We start from the raw sequence: 19,836 nt of genomic DNA, 5'->3' as shown, positions 1-19,836 counted from the left end.
CTGGCTGCCCATGGCTTGGACAGGCAAACTCTTTGCTGGGTTAAAAACTGGCTGGACAGCCAGGCCCAGAGAGTGGTGGTGAATGGAGTGAAATCCAGCTGGCGAACAGTCACCAGTGGTGTTCCCCAGGGGTTGGTGTTGGGGCCCATCCTCTTTAATATCTTTTTATTGATGATTTGGATGAGGGAATTAAGTGCACCCTCAGTAGGTTTGCAGATGACACCAAGTTGAGGGGAAGTGTCGATCTGCTGGAGGGTAGGAAGGCTTCTGCAGAGGGACCTGGACGATGGAATGACACTCAACATAGCTAAGTACCAGGTCCCACGCTTTGTCTACAGCCCCATGCAGCGCTACAGGCTAGGGGGAGAGTAGCTCAAAAGTTGTGCAGAGGAAAAGGATCTGGGGGTGCTGATTGATGCTCTCCTGAACATGAGCTGGCAGTGTGCCCAGGTGGCCAAGGCACACAGCATCCTCACCTGGATCAGGAATAGTGTAGCCAGCAGGACCCGGGCAATGACCCTGTACTCGGCTCTGGTGAGGCCACACCTCGAGTACTGTGTCCAGTGTTGGGCCGCTCACTACAAGGACATCTAGGCCCTGGGCATTGTCCAGAGAAAGGCTATGAAGCTGGTGAAGAGTCTGGAACACAAGTCATAGAGGGAGCAGATGAGGGAACTGGGGCTCTTTAGTCTGGAGAAGAAGAGGCTCAGGGGAGACCTTATTGCTCTCTACAACTGCCTGAAAGGAAGGTGTGGGGAGCTGGGTGTCAGCCTCTTCCCACAGGTAACTAGTGATAGGACTAGAGGGAATGGGCTCAAGTTGCACCAGGAGAGGCTGAGGTTAGAAATTAAGAGACATTTCTTCATAAAGGGTAGTCAGGCACTGGAAGAGGTTGCCCAGGGAGATGGTGGAGTCACTATCCCTGGGGGTGTTTAAGGAAAGGTTGGACCTGGTACTTGGATACATGGCCTAGTGAGTGATATTGGTAGTAGGGCGATGGTTGGACCAGATGATATTGGAGGTCTTTTCCAACCTTGATGATTCTGTGAGTGAAACAATAGTTAACCAGTGAATCATTCCATTTTCTCCTGTAAGGAATATTTCATGTCAGCAGAATAGAAAATCATGGTCTAAAGCTCAGAAAAATTACAGATCAGAATATACTAGCAGACAAACAAATGCCAAACTGCATTTCTGTTGCCTGTGAATAGTTGGATACTCACTTTCCAGAGCTGACCCCCTTCATGTGATCTGTGTAGATATAAATATCTGGGAGGAATTTATTCAGGATGCCCCTTGCAGATTCCACCATTCTGTTTGCCATCTGTGGTGACACTCTGACAGAGTACCTACATTTCTGAGCTAAGGAATTGTGATCATGAAAAAAAAAAAAGACAGAAGTGGTCAAGAGGTCCCAACTTATTATTCCAGAAAACATGTTTTTGTCCTATGCATCCATCCATGAATGTTACTCCATTTTCCTAGCACAGCTGGTATTTAAATAACATAAACTTAGTGCTTTCTACAGTCTTTTCATTGATATATCTTAGCTGAAATGCACACAAGAACAACCTATTATGTATGACTACATAAAAATTTGTCTTAAAGATGCCTTTCAATAATTTTAAATTGCTATTCTATCATCCTGTAGGTTCTTATGATGCAGGAAGTCGTGCATGCTGTTTGTGTCTTACGAAATGATATTAATGGGTGAAGTTTCTCTGAGTTAGCAACAAGAAATCCTTTCTTTCCATTTCCCCTGGGGAGGAATTGGACAGTTGAAATTAAATGTTTTTACCAAAGACAAAATTAAAAAAAAAAAAAGCTAAAGGAAAAAACTTTGCCCTCTCCAACTGTTTTGCAGTGCTCTGAAAATATTAAATTTACTGGTTATCCAGTCACTCAGCATTCAAAGATAAATGTTCTGAGGAAGACGAGACTACCACCTTCCTGCACCTGCTTTGTGCCCTTTTGCTCAGGTGCTATTTCAGTGATATTCCCAAAATATTTTCAAACTTGTAAGACATTTCTACTCTCAATTCCATCCCATCTAGTACAGACTCATGCTCTGCATTTAGCCAGGTAACATGGCAACACAGGGATCATCTCTCAAACCTACCACCTGGCTGAAGAAAACCTCCTTTTATGAAAGTTTCTATAGTATGCTCTTGTGGAGGAGGTAGACCAGAAGTGTTAAGTTCTTAAGGGCAAAATCAGTAAATAATAATCAGAGAACCAATCTTTCTTCAGTTGCTGCACTCATCATTTTGGGTGAGTATAAAAAACTGCTGCAACACAAGCTCCCCAGCTGTAAGGGAGCAGAATTGTTCAGCTGCATCTTGAAGGGATAAAAACACTTATGTGTCTAAATGTTTTGTTTTCTACTGGCTTGAAGGACCACTTAAAGTCCAAACTGAAATAAGTGGGTCCCTCACCCAGCTTACCAAAAGCAAGCCTTTATCCCTGAGAAAAAATCCAAAAGTCATAGGAAAGTGGAAGTTCGGAAACCTGTAGTTCACATACATCAACCAACTCCAGTAAGTCACCTGGGACCATACTGTGTATTAAAGTGAGGTTACAAAGATGTCACTAATGCCACTACCATTCCTCCCTCCATCACACAGAAACAGAGAATAGAACTACTTACTGAAGATATAAACAGGGCAAAAGAAATACTTTCTTCATTGAAGACCATGAAAACCAACAAGCACACTGAGCTGTCCCCTTTCTTTTTCAACAGCCCATGCACACAGTAAAACTGCATTCAACCAAATGCTGCAGTTAATGACAGAGGTCAAAGTGTACCATTCTTGCATACAATTATGACAGCATACTGTAAAAGGAGGAATAGGCTGCAAGTCTGTGCCTCTGGCAGGAAACCTGCCCCCATTCCTGCTTTCCTTTTGAAGAATCAAAGCCAGACCACATCTGAGATTCTCATAATTGCAAATCAAACTACAAGTTGGACAATGCTCAAGAGAGCTGGAGCTCCTGAATTACAATATTTAGTATACCCTGCTGTGAGGGATTTTTGCTTTCTTCCTATGGTGACAGCAGGTTCATGACATATGGTATAGAAGCAATAAGCAAAAAAAGTGAAGAACAAAAATACATTAAGTAAGTTTTGTGCCCTTTTCTTTATGAGGGAGTAAATCCCTCCCCACTTCTATCTTCCATGACACTTCAGCAGGCAAAGAGCTAACAAACTGCCTTTGGTAAGACAACAGAAAGCTTAGTTCACATGCGTGCAGTGAAGTGTAAACTGAACTCAAATTTAGGTGCCCATCCAACATTCTGCTAGACTCATTAACAGTCAAGATGCCAAGTATCTGACATATAACAAAACTACATTGTTTATTACTGGATTCACAGACAAAACATATCTATTTTAGTGCTGCTTTGTATATCACAGAAGGTAATTTAACTTTTTTTTTTTGCTATTGAAAAGGTTGTGAAAGGTGCCGTTCAGTTTTAGATTTATTTACTTGTTCATTGTTGCTTTTTGAACAGTGTTCTGAACACAGTGTTTTTGAGACATGCTGGTGGAATCTAATTTTGTTTTCATTCTGTGGAAAGTCACTGTGTGTTGTCTGCATGTGTACTCTGACACAGGGATGCTCCTGGGGTTTCTAAGCTGGGAGACTTTTCTTTAAAAGCAATTTTTTAAAAAAAAAAAAAAACAAGGTAAGAGAAGGATACGCAGTTCCTCTGATGCGCTTGATTTTGCCTGGGTCTGTGAACTGAATAGGCTGCAAGACCTTTCTCACTGGGCAAGCAAACAGTATCTCTCCACCCCCTTTGGGAGGCATTCCTCTCCTGTTGATCTAAAAATAATAATGGAGGAGAAAACAGGTTAGTAAAGAACACAATGTATATACATGCTCAAAAATTATAGCTTTTATTTCACATAAAATAAATTGTTATCATTACAAGTACTATGCGAGTGCAGGTAAGAAAAAGACATCCTAAGAGCAGAAATATTTTTTTTTCCACCAAACCTATAAGCAATAAAAGATTTATTTTTTTGCTCCTCACCTCTCTCATTTCAAGTACAGTAGGCATGGCTTCTCAGTGGAAGAAAAACATACACTAGAAAACACCACCAAGAACTAAGAATCAAACAAACAAAACCCCCCAGCCTTTACTAGGGAGGCAACACTGGCGTACTACTTGTCTCTAATTGCAAATTTGTACCTCACTGCTGAAGAAAGTGTCATTTCTCTGATGCTTGACATGCTTACGTGACACCAAAATGAACTTGTTCCCACAGAAAGGCCTGGCCATCCCAGACTGATCCTACCACCCTAGCCAGTGGTTAGCCCTGTCCCTGGTCATTGGGAACACCTAAAGGGAGAGGATGGAGAGGGCTGTGGGGAACTGAAGACCAGCACTGCTGTAGCTTTGCTGGGGCATGGCCTGGTGGTGCCAGCAACATTACCGTGGGGTTCTGTACCACTGGCAGGGTTAGGGGAGGAACTGGGAGGACACAGTAGAGCGTGTAAAGACTGTTAGCGCAAGCAGGGCCTTCATACATTTTAAATGAGCGTTCTTAATTTTGAAAGACTATAATTTCCTCTCTTGATCCTAAAAACCTATTACTCACTCAAATTTATCAAGCCTGTGAAAAGTGTACTCTTTATAGGAAAGAGTATTTACTGTTATTTCCTAAACTGGAAGCAAACAATAATCAACCAAATATGGATCCAGCTCCTCTGCTGGTAAAAAAGACTTGATTATTTCTCACTAGCTCTAAGCATGGGACAAAAACAGGTGGAATGAAAAAAAATTAAAGTGATGAGAAACAAGAAAGCAAAAAGGCTTCTTAATTTGCAAGAATCTCTAGGAAACAAAGAAGGTCACTCATATTTGACATGTTCTCTACTCATAGCCTTCGCATGTCTTCTACTACTGACCTGTACTCACTTGGCTACCATGCTATTTAACATGTATCAAGAAGGAGACAATTTAATGTGTGATGTGATCAGATATCTGCTAGAGAAAGAGCAGCAAGCGCTGTCCTTCTCTGTATACGGTTACGCTGCCCAAAAGCATACGGTTCCATGAAGCTGTTCGAAGCATCATTTCAACCTGTGCTGGCAAAGAAAGAAATATTTTTTTACCTTGATTTCCAGACCTTCACCATCAATTCCAAACTTTTTCAGTAGGGGTAAAGCTGTGGCCTTAAGGTTATCAACCTACAAAATAAAAAATTTAAAAAGCAGACTCCTTATTGGAAGTTATGTAAGTCAGTAATTTAAAAATCATTGAATTATGAGGTTCCTAACAAGGATGAGGCTTTTCTGTGCTAGGTATTCTAAGGGCAGACACAGGAATGCAGCATAGATATCAGCTACTCAAACTGGCACGAGATCTTACTACTCACTAAATTTGCCACAGCAAACTATGGAGATGGAATTTCCTATTCTGGATTTCTTCCTCAGCCTGATTTTTATTAGGTTTCCGCTAGAACTGCTCATTTGTTTCTCTGAGCAGTTACCAGTTGTTGATGAACAGTTACAAAAAAATGATATTTTTATGACATTGTTAAAGAATTCCTACAGCTAGATCTGTGATGACAGCAAGAACCTTCATATTTTGGAGGAAGCCTTTTGTTTGCCAGGAGAGACTTCATCCTTTTGTCAAGAGCTTCTCTCCGTCTGCTTCTGGGAAACAAAGTAATTCTAGTTGACAAAGGAGAATCTGAAGTGGGTGACAAGTCATCCACATACTCCCTGTGAGCCAGGTGCTCACCAGATCTAGGTCTCAGCAGGATTTTCCTTGCCACTGGTACTCCTGTTTGTTAACTAAGACAACAACTGTCCTTTGTTGTCTTCTTCCTTCTGCTGAAACTTCAGTAGCATTGCTGAAGGTGACAAAAATGATTTAGCAGTGCAACAGCACAAGGAATTACACAAAACAAACAGCTTGGGAGAGATAGGACCAGTACAGCATGACCAAAGGGAACTAGAGTCCAGGTGGAGAAGAAAACAGGCAGACGGTAGATGGCACTTTGAGTAGTCAGAAAAAAAACCCACCCTCCTTTCCACAGTTTCAACCAGAATCAATGATCCTTGAATTTCATTCTCTCTGCTTTGCAGACAGTATAAGCCACTGACAAAGTACTAGCACATACCTAGAAACAACCTGTTAGTGCTGAGTTGCTATAAGCGTATGCTACAGTTCTCATTTTTCAAATTCTGCTATCCAATATACTTCACAGACAGGGATTTGGGGTTGCTTTTAACAGTAAGAAGTATCAATATTTTAATGTCTTCATAAAAAAAAAAGTCAAGAATTTATTTATATAAGAAATATAAGTTACAGCCCCTTACTACCTTAATCCAGCCCCTCAGTATTATTCATTAATCACACATTTGACTTTTAGAACAAAACTCTTCACTAACATGCATATGCACATACATGGACACACAGGAATACCACTGTCAGAACTGCTGAAATTTCAATGTGCTTGTCTGGTTTGCCTAACATTACACACTATTTATCCCCCCTTTTTTTGTTTGTTCTGAAAAAGCACATGCCAGTGAAAAAGTAAAAGCTTCACCACGTGGGATAGGAAACCCCTTCCCCTCCTCCATATCCACTTTTGTGATCCTAGGGACTTAATTCTACCTCTGTAGAAGGCCTATTACGGCAACATTAGGAAGCTGGATCAATTTTGAGCCTGGTTTGTCTGTTTCCAAGAGTTTCAAGACTTGCTGTAGTTTTCAGTCCTCAGACAAGTTCCAGGCATGATACTTACCAGGTACCAGATAGATACACAGTAAGAGACTGTCTCTGTTCCAAATTTGCAGCCTCAGCAGAAAAGGTAACTGGCAGTATTTGAAGCAGTGGAAAAGGCTGTTCTGATCAACAGATGTGTCCAAGTTCATGCAGAAGACGTTAAGTACTTCATTGGAAGTGAAGACAGTAGCAGAACTGAGACCAAAACCCCTTATTTTCTAGACTCATGCCTATCACTCAACCATAAAACCATTTCTCAGTTCACCTTGGAGGGAAGTTACTCCATATTCATAGCAGGCAACACATCATTAACTCTACCATAGCAAAGTCTTCAAACAACTGAGGGCATACCGCACCACAAATGCCAGAAAGCTGCAAGTTGCAAGTCCCATTGCTTGTTGGTGTAAATACAACCCTTTAAGAAAGTCAACAGTGATTAAAAGAAGTCCTCGTAACAGCAAAAAAAATAAATTACTGGTTTGCAGAATCCCTTAACTAGTGCAAAGCTGAAAAAACAACAACCACCACCACAGAAAAGAGACCCAACAGCACATGTTTGTCCCTTTCCTAGGTAGCCAATAGCTGGTCTACATAGCCATTAACACTGCACAGAACAGCATTTATCCCTACCATACAGCACTGCATTTGGTTATAGGGACCTAGACTTAATGCGTGCAGCAGAGTTCAGCAACTTAAAAAAAGAGAACACTGAAGTCTGTTGGAAAAACTTTTTTTTTTCTGGAATTTGAGACGACCGCTGAATTTTGATTAACACTGAAATTTATTGCTCCCAAGCCAAACCTTCATATGCTAGTCTCATGCCATCATGAAAATAACTTTGACTGAAAATCCCAAGGCATAGCTGTAAAATGCTTCAGCACTTGCAGGCCCAAACATTAAGAACAGTTATTCTAAAACTAGGTTATCACAGCATTATATTATCTGTCCTAATAAAACATGTAGAGAAAGAAAGGAAACTAAGACAGTGATGAGTTGCACGGCACCTCCATTCACTTCAAAAAGGCACTTAATAGATGCTATTGCAGGGGAAAATGTCTTTGTAAAGAGAAATTATAAACTATGACACCTCTGCATGCCAGTCCCATGCACGACTGGTCCCACAAGCTATTCAGGGTCAGCTCTCACTAGTGGTTGCACAGAAAGACATAACGCATAATGCAAACAGAGGCTTCCAATCAATGGTTCAGGCTAGTGTTCTGAATCCACGTGGAGACCTCTTCCTGACAAACACAAGCAAAGCATTATTTTATTTTCCTCTCATTTAGGATGCAGAACACAAACACAATATCATCACTACAGTCCAAACTGGCACAAGTGCACGTTCCCCTGCATTTCAGAGGCCACAGTATCCCTCCAATTACTGCTTGTACAGTTATCCCTAATGGTGCCAGCTGTGAAAGAGCTTTTCATTGCAACCCACGGGTGGGCTATTAGTGTATGTAAACAAACACATAGTCAATTTATACCCCAGGAACTCTGCCTGACCCATGCCTCACTGAACTCAGCTGAAGGTTTTCTTTCCACTAGCCATCCTTTAGAAACAGCCACTCTTGCCTGGTCCACTTCTGCTCCCTGCAGCAGGAGATCTACTGTGATCCCTGTCTGTCCTCCCAACCAGAGGGTGCCTGGCAAAAAGCAAGCTCAAGCTCACAGCACAGCAATTGTATCCAGCAGACATTTGAGGCTGTCTTTGCAGATGTAAAAGCTGCAAGCTCAGTGCTGACAGGTTTCAGAATGCCCACTGGGTCAGCCTACTTGCTCACTGCTGCCATGAGGGAGACATTCCACTTCTATGGCTGCCTCTGTGTTCCTGATACTTAGCTTAGGGGTGCTTCCACTCATGCAAGGATATCTCCTGCAGAGTTCACCTGGCCCCAAAATAAAGGTAAGTGTTTAAAAATATTATATGCTTCTTATAAACTAAGCTAAACTTAGAGAAAAAAAAAAAAAAACAAACAAAAAATGACTTGCAACACATATAAGCAGGTACTTTGCTTATTGTAGCTACTAACTTGAGATGGAGAGGTTTTTACGTGAAGAGTGCCAGGCAAAACTCCCTGAATATTTTAAACTACCCACAAGTATTTACAGTGGCTTTCCTTTCTTTCTTCCCCCTTGGATATTCAAAGTGTGTAGATGGATAGACAAATCTGAGCACCTCTTTTGGGGCATGCATAAAAAAAATTCACCCAGCTGCTAGCCATCTTCTGCTTACATTAGCTGAGCCCCAATAACCACAGCTATGCTTCTACAGCACAATGAGCATAAGATGCAGGGCATTAGCACGCAACCCTGCATTTTACTTACACCTGCTGCAGGCTGAACAGCAGACACACTTTGAGGTACTGCAATTCAACTGCTGTATGGCAACACCACTCCGTGTCTGAGCTTTAGCAGGTGCATGCCCCCTTCAAGCACAAACTGGCTCTGATTCTCACACCTTTTTCAATTAAGATCAGCTAATCTCTGTTGGCCCACGTGTCTGGTGCCTGAAGAGTTAAATTCCCACATCAAGATTCAGCTGCTTAGGTAAGTGTCCAAACATACTTGAAAACAACATTCAGATTGGACTGGTATACCTCTCTAAATTCTTCAAGGAAAAAAAAAAGTCTCCCTTGTGGTGAAAAAGATGCAGTCAGCCAAAAAAGACTTCTTTGATTCTTACTGCTTACCATTTCTATGACATTTTTAACAATGGTGGCTGAAAGATTAGAGAGCGTGCTCCCCTTTTATTTTGTTTTTGATTTATTTTTTAAACAGCACTTCAATTATCCTTTGGCTCATGTGGGTGTTTCATAGAGCCACAGGTGAGAGAACACAGTTTTTAAAGTGACAAGATAAATGCAGTTGAAAAGCCCTAAATAATAGCAGGACTCAGAGGCTTGTCTAATATCTGCAATTATATTTAAACAGTTTAAAATGATTACAAATACTGTTAAGTTTTCTGATTACAGTGTTCCCCTCATCTACTCAGAGGAAAATAGGCTCTAGCTGGCATTTGAAAGGTAAAAAAAAAAAAAAAGTGTGCTGTTCTCTAAAAGCTGTTACAAAAAATCAACCAACATAACCCATAACCATTACCTCAGTGTTTTAATCCCATGATCCCCATAGATAATTTTTGTAACAAGACTATTTAAACAAAGGACTGTAAATCATCAGTAACAGGAATCAAGGCAAAACACCCCATAGTTATTTGATCTACTTATGCCATTTAGCTTCTTTCTGAAAAATCAATTACATACAGTATTTTTGCTACTTTCATTTGTTCTTGCCACTTGAATTTAACAGAAAGAAGGCTTCACAGCAGCATAATTACAACTTTATCCAGCATCTATCAGGAGAAGAAGATTCCTTCTCTGTCACACTCAAATTTCATGGACAATTTCTTTTTCTTCTTACAGTAAAGTGAGTGGGTGGGAGAAATAACCCATCTAACTCCTAAGAGAGCGGGAGAAGTAAACCAGTGGAAGGTCCTCACATCACACTTACGGTTTCCAGATGAGATAACAGCAGTACAGAAGCAAAACTCCAAAGGTAGATTACCAAATGCAATTTGGAAAGATCAAAGGGAACAGTTCAGTAGATGTTTGATTCAGAAAGCTTGCTGACAGATGCAGTAATACCAAGTACTTCTTGATGTGAAAGATGACAGAAACACAGCGTACATTTATTTTAGAGATTTCTTCCTAAACTTCATTTAGAAGAAAAAAAAAAAAATGTTTCTCTGGTACTTAAATTTTATTACTTACTGAAGGATCTACTTGATCATTTGTTACTCCCCTCAGGACAATCTTCAATGGATGTTTCATGAAAGGTGCCAAACAGAGCAAACTTTCCAGGTAGTAGCCAATACTGCGACTGGGGCTGCAGTCATGTTCCAATGAACCTCCGTACAGAAGACCAGGCTGATAATACAAGGTAGTACCTGGGGAGAAGGCCAAAGGGGAATCAAATTAGAGCCCTGTCAGCACACTACCCATTACTGCAGCACTTTGCGACAATGTGAACCAGCACACTGGGGACAGCAGACTTTATAAAAGATGGGCAGCACTTCCACCACACCGCTTCTGCATCAATGTTTAATAAACTGGTCGAGGCAGATGACTGTCCATTTATCTTGCACATCATTTCTCCTCCTTTCCCTTCCTCCCCCCGTATCAAGAACCTCTCAACAACAGCCAAAATGCTGAAACAAGCAACTAGCATCCTCCACAGAAACTAAATCTTCAACAGACTTGAGACATTGCTGTCTCAGCATATCTAGAGGTATGCCATCTGCTTTACTGACCAGCAAACCTTAAAATCCCCTGCAACACAGAGAAGACGAGAACCAGCTGAGATTTCTACATAGGATACTTCTCACTCAAACCAACTCCTCTCTGAGCATGGCTGGGCAAGTAAGAACTTTGCCTTGCACGAAACCCCACCCTGGTTCAGAGACCTTCTACCACTAGGAGATCCTGCATACCAAACAAATATCAGCCTTCAACTTGAGCAATACAGTTTCCTTATTGCACTGCACTGTGGTGGAGCACTGATCTTCTTGTGTGCAACCTATTAGTATAAAGCTTCTCTCCTTGGTTATTACTAATCTACTCAGTCAATGCTATCTAAACACTTATCTGCCAAGCTGTAGCTTTTAATTCAGTGAAGCAAGTGATAAAGCCTGGAAGACTCGAACAGAGGAAGAAGAGAAAAAAAGGTCTCACCTGTTTGGTTTATCTCAATCCTAGAGCCATTGGTCACTTTGTCAATGAGGCGAATAAAACTTGCTTCAAAGTCTGAGGAGAAGAACAAAGAAAGTATTTTAAAGTTACTTAAAATTTACTCCTGAAAACATTAAGAAAGGTCAACACACATTTTCCCTGTAATGACTCCCCCTTGAAGGGGGTAAGGCTACTCTTACTCTTCAACTTGTAGTTTAATTTTACCACATCAGAAAAGGCAGTTCAAATGAGAACAGAGGCATTAATTTGACTCTTAACGCTTACAGATGTCTCAAATCAACTCAGATGCACTTAGACGTGACTACTGGATTATCCACATAGCTCTCCCCTGCACACAGCAAGGGGAGAGCAAGTGACAGAAGTTGGTATGTCTGATCACAGTGGTCTAAAGGATCACTCAAGCCCAGGATAAAGCCTTTGACAATTCACATTTTGCTCACTAAAAAGTCAGTTTTGCATACATGCACAAGTCCTAGCCAACAGGACCCTGCGTAGTTAAGTACCACCAGCTAATCACAACTTCCCATTACCCTCTGCAAAGTCTTAACAAAGCTGTTGCTCATTTGTGAAGTGCTACAGCCACACAGCTGTTCCACAAATGCAGTCGCCATTGGCTATCTGCAGATCTCAGAGTTTTTTATTTCCAAAATTATCAACAACATAAGTAAGACTAGAGAAACGCAAGTCTTCCCATCACATCTCTTTGTCTTAACATGTGCCCTAGTGGAGCTTACTCTGCTAATGACACGGTTTCTCCTGTTTGTGTGTGTCGTGGGTTTATGTGGCAAGGTTTTGGTAGCAGGGGGCCGTAGGGGTGGTTTCTGTGAGAAGGATCTAGAAGCTGCCCCATGTTTGGTAAGGGCTCCATTGTTTTCCAGAGCTGAGCCAATAAACAATGTTGTTTTGTGCCTCTGTGAGAGCATATTTAAGACAGGGAAAAAAAAAAATGCTGTGCGATACAGCAGCCGGGAGAGTGAGAGGAGTGAGGTGCCTTGCAGGCGCCAAGGTCAGTGCAGAAGGAGGGGGAGAGGTGCTCCAGGCACCGGAGCAGAAGTCCCCTGCGGCCTGTGGTGAGGACCATGGTGAAGCAGGATGTCCCCCTGCAGCCCATGGAGTACCACGGTGGAGCAGGGTTCCACGCTGCAGCCTGTGGAGAGGAGCCCACGCAGGAGCAGGTGACCTGGCAGGAGCTGCTGCCTGTGGGGGAGCCAGGTTGGAGCAGTTTTCTCCTGAGAGATAGACCCCATGGTATGGACCCATCTCTGGAGCAGTTCTGGAAGAGCTGCTGCCTGTGGGAAGCCCACGCTGGATCAGTTCATCAAGGACTGCATCCCGTGGGTGGGACCCCACAGCACAGGGGACAAGAGTGACCGAGAAGGAGCGGCAGAGAAGAAGTGCTGTAGACTGACCATAACCCCCATTCCCCCGTTCCCCTGCACTGCTCGGGGGGAGGAGGTAGAAGAGGGTAGATGGGGCGAGGGGGGGGGAAGGTGCTTTTGGTTTCTTTCCTTTGTTTCTCACTTCTCTAGCTTGTTAGTAATAAGCAATAAATCTTACTATCTCCCTATGCCGAGTCTGTTTTGCCCGTTACAATAATTATTGCGTGATCTGCTTGTCCTTATCTCAAACTTTGAGCCCTTTTCATCGTATTTTCTCCCCATTCCTCTTTGAGGTGGGGGAGTGAGACAGCAGCCGTGGTGGAGCTCGGCTGCCCGCTCGAGCGGAACCACAACAGTGTGGAATCCTGCTCACAGATGTGGGAAAGAAGAAGCACATATATAAAAAAAAAAAAAAAAAAAAAACAGCAATACTCTGATTCTTAGGGATCCCAGGTTGGTATAGACTTGGCACAAAAGACAACAAATTTATGCAGAGTTCAAAAATCAGTTAGTTTTAAGACCAAATGCACCTGCGTAACGGTCAGAAAGTTTTAGTTCTATCACTAAGGAAGTTCTATCTCACTTCTTAGACAATACTCTGATTTTTCTTTCCATATAAGCTTTTAGGATGCAATGAACATTTAAACAAAAGAGCAACTTGCAGACATTACAGCTTGTTAATATTTGCCTAATACTGTTGATGCACCAGTCACACAACACTCGTTCTGCTTTCTGTTGTGATAATTTCTAAACACAAAGTTTGTATGGCAGCAGTGCGACCTTTTCCAGTGCAAAAACCCATCCTTGTGAACATGTTTCCCTCTTGGAATGCAAACTCATGGAAAAGCTTTCACCACAAATACTCTGGTCATGAAAAGCTGAGAGAAGCACATGTTAAATTACCAATATAGATTAGGGTTTGCTGTTCTTTTTCTGTTATGGCCATACCTTACATGATTCAGTCCATGCTTGGAAAAGCACCTCCTACAAATTTGGCAAAAGCCACAAACTTCAGCACCAAACTTTTTGTGGTAGTAATAAATACTTTGACTCTTAGTATACATTAAGTCAAGTACATATGAACATTTTGACAGCTTTAGGGGACTTTAGGTGTGAACGGAAGCCTGCTCAGGAGGCAGAGCTGCATCAGTGCCGCTCTCACCTGTTCTGAACCTCCCACCTTACCCCAAAATGGACCGAGAGGCGACAGCCAGCCCTCCTGCTGCTGCCACCCTGCGAGCTTGCATCGGGTGTTACCTGTTGGTGATGCCCCGCTCAGTGCAAGCACTGCACCCGCCGTCTGGCTGGCCCCCTCCACCCATAGACACAGCTCCACACGCTCTCAGCACTCACACAAACCGGCGAGCAAAGCCCACACGCAGCTTCTTACACCAACACACACCTCGGCAGTGCCTCTACCTCGCTGCCCACGGCACCGCCCGGGGCATCCAGCGTGGGGGCGACGGGGGTCGGAGCGCAGGTCCCCGAGCAAGGCTTCCCTCGGAGGGATGCACGTGGCTGCAGCCAAGCGCCTGCCCTGCCCTTCCCATCCCTTTCCCTGCCCTTCCCTGTCCCCGCCGCCCTCGGGCACACCCCCCGAAGCCCAGCACCCTGCGGCCACGCAGCCTCACCCCCACCCTCGGCACCCCCCGACGTGTCCCGGGCACCCCCGGCTTTCACCCCCCCGGGGCGCTCCGGGAGAAGCCGGGACCACCCCCCCCGTCCCCCAATCCCCCCGCGCCCTGTCCCGGGGCTCACCGCGGAGCCCGGGGTCCTCCTCCCGGGCGCGGATCTTGCGGATCTTCAGCGGCCGCCCGCTGAGCGTGGCGAGCACCAGGCGCTGCCGCAGGAAGTTGCAGCCCGCGTAGCTGAGGCACTGCGAGGAGGAGGAGGAGGAGGAGAAGGAGGAGGAGGAGCCGCCCGCCATGCCGAGCCCAGCCGGTGCCGGTGCCGGTGCGGGTGCGGGTGCCCGCGGAGCCCGGCGCGCCCACGTGGTTGGGAACAGGAAGCGCGGGGACAGCGGGGAGTCAAAGGGCGAGGGGCGGGGCGGCCGCGGGGCGGTGGCGGCCAGGGGGCGGCTTTTGGGGCGGGGCGAAACCCCCTCAGCCCCCTGCCCCGCCCCGCTGCTGCCTTAATTAATTGGGGGTCGCTGCGTCGAGTAATTGGGGTTCGGATCGACCGGCCCCTGTGGGGGGTGCATCAGGTCCCCGGTGAAATGCGGTGTACCCGGGGCGCTCTCCCTAGATGAGGGAGGGTTAGTTGCTGGGAACACATTCTGGCAGACTTTATTTATCTATTTATTTACCCCCGGTAATTTGTCACTGGCTGTCCTAAGGAAAACTCATCGAAGAGCAGGGTCTGATTTCCAATCTTCTGTTCGTGCCATTCCCTTAACTACAGGGGTAGAGAGCAGCTGTCCTGAAACAGGAGTCCGAGTAAAGCTTTACTCAGCTGTAGTGAGGGTTTTAAAAATCCGTGTTTTAAGAGGAGAATGCAAGGGTGACAGAGTTAATTGCTGGGCTACATTTATGTGTGCAGGGAAAAAAGCTCCTCGTGTTAAGTAAAAAAGAGCAAGAGTGATCTGACAGAATACCCCCAGCTGGAAAGGACCCACAAGACGGTATTTTCCAAAGATGTGTTCTGTGTCTCCCTCCCGTGCACGAACTCATGTCAGATCTCGCTCCTGAGTAAATGCAGCTTATGTGTTGCTGTGGATGAGGTCAGGTTGCTGCCAGAAAGCAGCTCTGCAAGTAGGGATGCACCAGGAGCTGTGGGTGATCACTGCACAGCCTGCGCCCTGCCCTCACTGAACAGGGCACCGTGGTGCAGCATTGAGCACGGTGGGTGGCACGGGGCAGCACGGGGCACTGGGTCCACTGACAGGATCCATCTAGCAGATCCAGTTACAAAGAGGATGGGCTAGTGATAAAGCTGCACCATAACTTTGAGGAGATAGGACAGGACTGGTGTCGTGCCAGGATATGGGACTGGAGGTAGTTAAATCGACAATGTACTTTAGGCAAGGAACTAAAGCTCAGACTTGAGCTTAACTGGAGCTCCCAGGCCGGTAGGCAGAGACTACTGGTGAAGATGCTGAGAGTGATTAACACCTGTTGGTGCACGTAGGATCCCAACAATTGTCCTCAGCACCAGAAGTGAGAAATGCAGACCCTAGAAAGCAATTCTGCTTCTGATTTTCTTTTGTGCAGTCCTTGCACAAAGTCAAGGTCTTCTCTCTTGCTTCTCCTCCTCCATCAGCAAAGAGGCTGGGTGTCTGCAAGAAGTTGGGAGGGGAGAGCCAGGACAGCTGACTCCAACTGACCAAAGGGTTATTTCATGCCATATGACATCGTGCTCAGCAATAAAAATTGTGAGGAGAAAGAAGGGATGTTTGGAGTTGTGGTGTTGCTCTTCCCAAGTAACCATTACATGTGATGAAGACTATTTACACGGATGAACATCTGCTGATGGGAAATAGTAAATGACTTTTATTTTGCTTTGCTTGCATGCACAGCTTTTGCTTTATCTATCAAACTGTCTTTATCCACAGTTTTTCTCACATTTACCTTTCCAGTTCTTTTCTCCATCTCACTGTGCAGAGAGGAAGTGAGCAAATGTGTGGTGTCTAGCTACTTTACCAGGATTAACACAGAGCAGTATGGAAATTGCATTGCAGTTACTTGTCTGCAGAATTTCAGCTGTGAAATGAACAATTTTATATGGTTAAACTTGGATTATTACTGAATCTTGCAGTGAGCATGCATCCCAAATCATAGGCTTGTTCCTGAATGAACATGCTGTGATAATTTTAAATTTCTGTCTTTGATATTTTAACATTCAGATATATGCCTTTTTCTACTTTTAAGCCTGCAAACGTTTTTTATACATCTGCATTTATTTTTGTATGCTTTCACAGAGTCACACATCTCATATTGATGTTGGAAGAGACCTCTGGAGGTCATCTGGTCCAACCCCTCTGCTCAAGTAGGGATACCTAGAGCCGGTTGCGCAGGACTGTGTCCAGATGGTTTTTGAATGTCTCCAAGGACAGAGACTCAACAACCTCTCTGGGCAACCTGTGCCAGTGCTCCATCACCCACACAGTAAAGAAGTGTTTTGTGATGTTCAGATGGAGCCTCTTGAATTCTGGTTTGTGCCCACTGCCTCTTGTCCCGGTACTGCACACCACTGAGAAGAGCCTGGCTCTGTCCTATTTGCACCCTCCATTCAGGTAATTGAAGAAATTGTTGAGATCCCCCTGAGCATCCCCAAGCCCTGATCCCCCCTTCTCTGAGCTGACCTGAAGAGTCCCAGCTCTCTCAGCCTTTCCTCACAGGAGGGGTTCTCCAGTCTTCCTATGTTGAAAATGCAGTCATTCAGGTCTTAAAACCTCTGGCTAAAGCATGTTGTTCAAAGCTGAAGTGCTAGTTAAAAACAAATAAACAGAAACCTGAGATGCATTTGTCATTTTGAAGAGGCTATTGGAAAAAGTCAATTGCTTGTAGTAATAAAAGTTCTCATCTTTCTGTAAGCTCAAAGTGGAATCCATTTTTGTATCAACACAAAATGCAGTACTTTAACATCATTTTTATTTTTTATTTTTTTATTTTTAAATCCTCTTCAAATATTGCTATCCAGGTCAAGAGATCTGAGGAGTTTACAATCAACTGCTATTCTTATTTATAAAGATGAAATCTGTTTCAAGTAAACCTGTACTGTCTAGATGATGGCCTATTTTTCTACAATAATCATGCTTCTCAGAGTTTTCTTTTTCCTTGATGTCCCTTAAAGTGCTGATGGTTTCACTATCTATAGTATCTTCTCCCGCTCTTCAAGAATCGTCTCTATAAGGAGTGAAGAATGACTGTAACTTGGATTGTTGTACAGAAACTGTTTATTCTTTTTGATAGCTATCACCTTCCAAAAACAAATTACAGCTTCTTTGAAAGGAATTGTAACAGAAAGGAAAAGCCCGTCATTATATCAAACAAACTCTGTTAAGAGAGGTTAACAGTGAGAGGGTTGACAGTTCAGAAAACAAGTACCTAACACAGTACTTTAATCTTGGTGTAGATTTGAAAGGCAAGAATATAAGGCAGTATATATTATACCCTGTAGGTACTCTTCAAGTCCAGTTCATTTTGATTTGATTGGTGTGTAATCTAAAGTTTAAATCAGTTGTTCAACTGTTTGGAAAGTTGTTTTTCAAATAAGTAGTAAATTATGCTAGTTGTAAAGCATATTAAATAAACATTTGAGACTTTGGGGAGAGCTGTATGTAGGAATTTTTGTTGAAGTGTTTAAAATTATCATGTTGTAAGGGAGGAATACTGTTACTACAGTTTTTGAGATTTTGTACAAAAATAGTTGTATAATGGTGCAAATTGTATAAGCTATGGTTATGTGCATCTGCATATACATGTATATAGTGACAATTGCTGTTTGGTCTTTAGAGGAACACCTGAGTAATGTGGCCTCAGGTACTTACAATAGTAAACTCCAGGGAAGTAAAAAGGAAGGAAATTTCAGTCAGCAGACAATTCATGGTTTATGAAAACACTTACTCTTAGAAAGGAGAATGGGCCACAGTTTGTCTTGAACTTGGATATACTCAAGGTTAAGTCATCTACCTGAGATTTAAGTGTAAAGTGTAAGCCAATTTCCCCAAACTGTAAGTGGATGATCCTGGAGGATCTTTGTAAATCCCAGCCTGAAGTACTAAATTGTTTTGATTTTCTTCAGCCCTATAATAAGCTTATGAAAATATTTCTTCTAAAAGGGCTAAATTGTATAGTTTTGAAAGTTCTTGGAAAAATACCACTCTTACTAAATTCTGAGTTTCAAGGGCATAGGAGTCAGAAGCATGCTTTTCATGTAGTTGACAGTCACTAATTATTCCTTATATTCTGTGAGTTGTTGCAGATTGAAATAATAAGGTGTTATTTAAAGGACTTGGGGTCTGTCTATGTGTATGTTTTGCAAGTTAATAGGTAAGCCTTCAGCAGCATCTCATTCAGACTTGTTTTTACTGACTGTGTTATACTTCTAGGGTGAATAAGTCATACCAGCTAGAATTCCTCCTGTAATTGTAGCTTGTTTTTCTTCAAGTCCCTGCATCACAGAGCAGTCTAATTCTAACCAAGGCATTACAGCAAAGAAGGTCATAACTGTTCTGAAAGACTGTATTTGAAAAGATGTAAAGTACTTTGAAATGAAATAAAGTCCTCTTCTCTCTACAGGTACCCGAGTTTATCTTAACAATTCTGTATCACTTTTACTAGAAACCTCAGGAATGGTGTGGGATACAAAGTGCTGTGAGTTATCACTGGCTCTGACTTTCTCTGCCAAGAAAGTTGTTATTGCGGTCTGTGTTTAGGGAGCCGGAACTGATATGATGGTGAGAACTGGAGGTCCAGCCAGCTGGGGAAACAGCCTTAGCCTGTAAAGAGAGAGCTTCAGTTATGTAGACTGCCTTCTGGGCTCCAAAGCAGGATTGCTCAACAGAAAGGAACACAGCCTTGTCAGTGCTACCAACTTTGGCAGCACATTTTGCTTTTTGATTTGGGTGGTGATTACCAATATCCAGAAATTTGAGAGCCCAGGCCATCTGGAAGTGTTAGAAATGGCCAGTAAATCTGCACAGGTGAACATACCACTGCTGACCTGCCTGTGAAGCTCAATTACACATGAAAAATTTAATGCTGTGTATCCAGAATGCCTGTCCTACAGTTTGGCTACCCACTGTAGGAGGACAGGTACTAGTACACATCACACGCTTCTCAGTGGAGAAAGCCTTTGCCACTTTTTAAGCTACTTGTATACCTGTGTCTAAACAGTAATGTTTGGTGCAGCTCTAGTATATTTAGGCAGGGCTTACTGTGGACAAGTTACTCCTGGTATCTGGGATACTTACTGAACTAAGTCTTTCACATGAGTTACAGTTGTCATAGAATAATGTTCTTCATCTG

General features: G+C 43.3%; 1 protein-coding gene across 1 annotated transcript in view; it reads right to left on the bottom strand.

The window, feature by feature from the left end:
* The window catches only part of RCL1 (RNA terminal phosphate cyclase like 1), a 31,666-nt gene extending 16,871 nt beyond the window's left edge, over positions 1–14,795 (bottom strand). Inside the window, exons 1-6 of the mRNA XM_032205628.1 lie at positions 14,627–14,795; positions 11,472–11,543; positions 10,512–10,687; positions 5,121–5,195; positions 3,700–3,824; positions 1,224–1,349 (exon numbers count right to left, since the gene is read on the bottom strand). Coding sequence (XP_032061519.1) covers positions 1,224–1,349; positions 3,700–3,824; positions 5,121–5,195; positions 10,512–10,687; positions 11,472–11,543; positions 14,627–14,795 — 743 coding nt within the window. The remainder of the gene's footprint in view (positions 1–1,223; positions 1,350–3,699; positions 3,825–5,120; positions 5,196–10,511; positions 10,688–11,471; positions 11,544–14,626) is intronic.
* Positions 14,796–19,836: the final 5,041 nt, after the last annotated feature.

This window comes from Aythya fuligula, chromosome Z, assembly GCF_009819795.1.
Source record: "Aythya fuligula isolate bAytFul2 chromosome Z, bAytFul2.pri, whole genome shotgun sequence".
NCBI lineage: Eukaryota > Metazoa > Chordata > Aves > Anseriformes > Anatidae > Aythya > Aythya fuligula.
The sequence above is the reverse complement of the archived record's forward strand: the minus strand, read 5'-3'. Positions and strand labels throughout refer to the sequence as shown.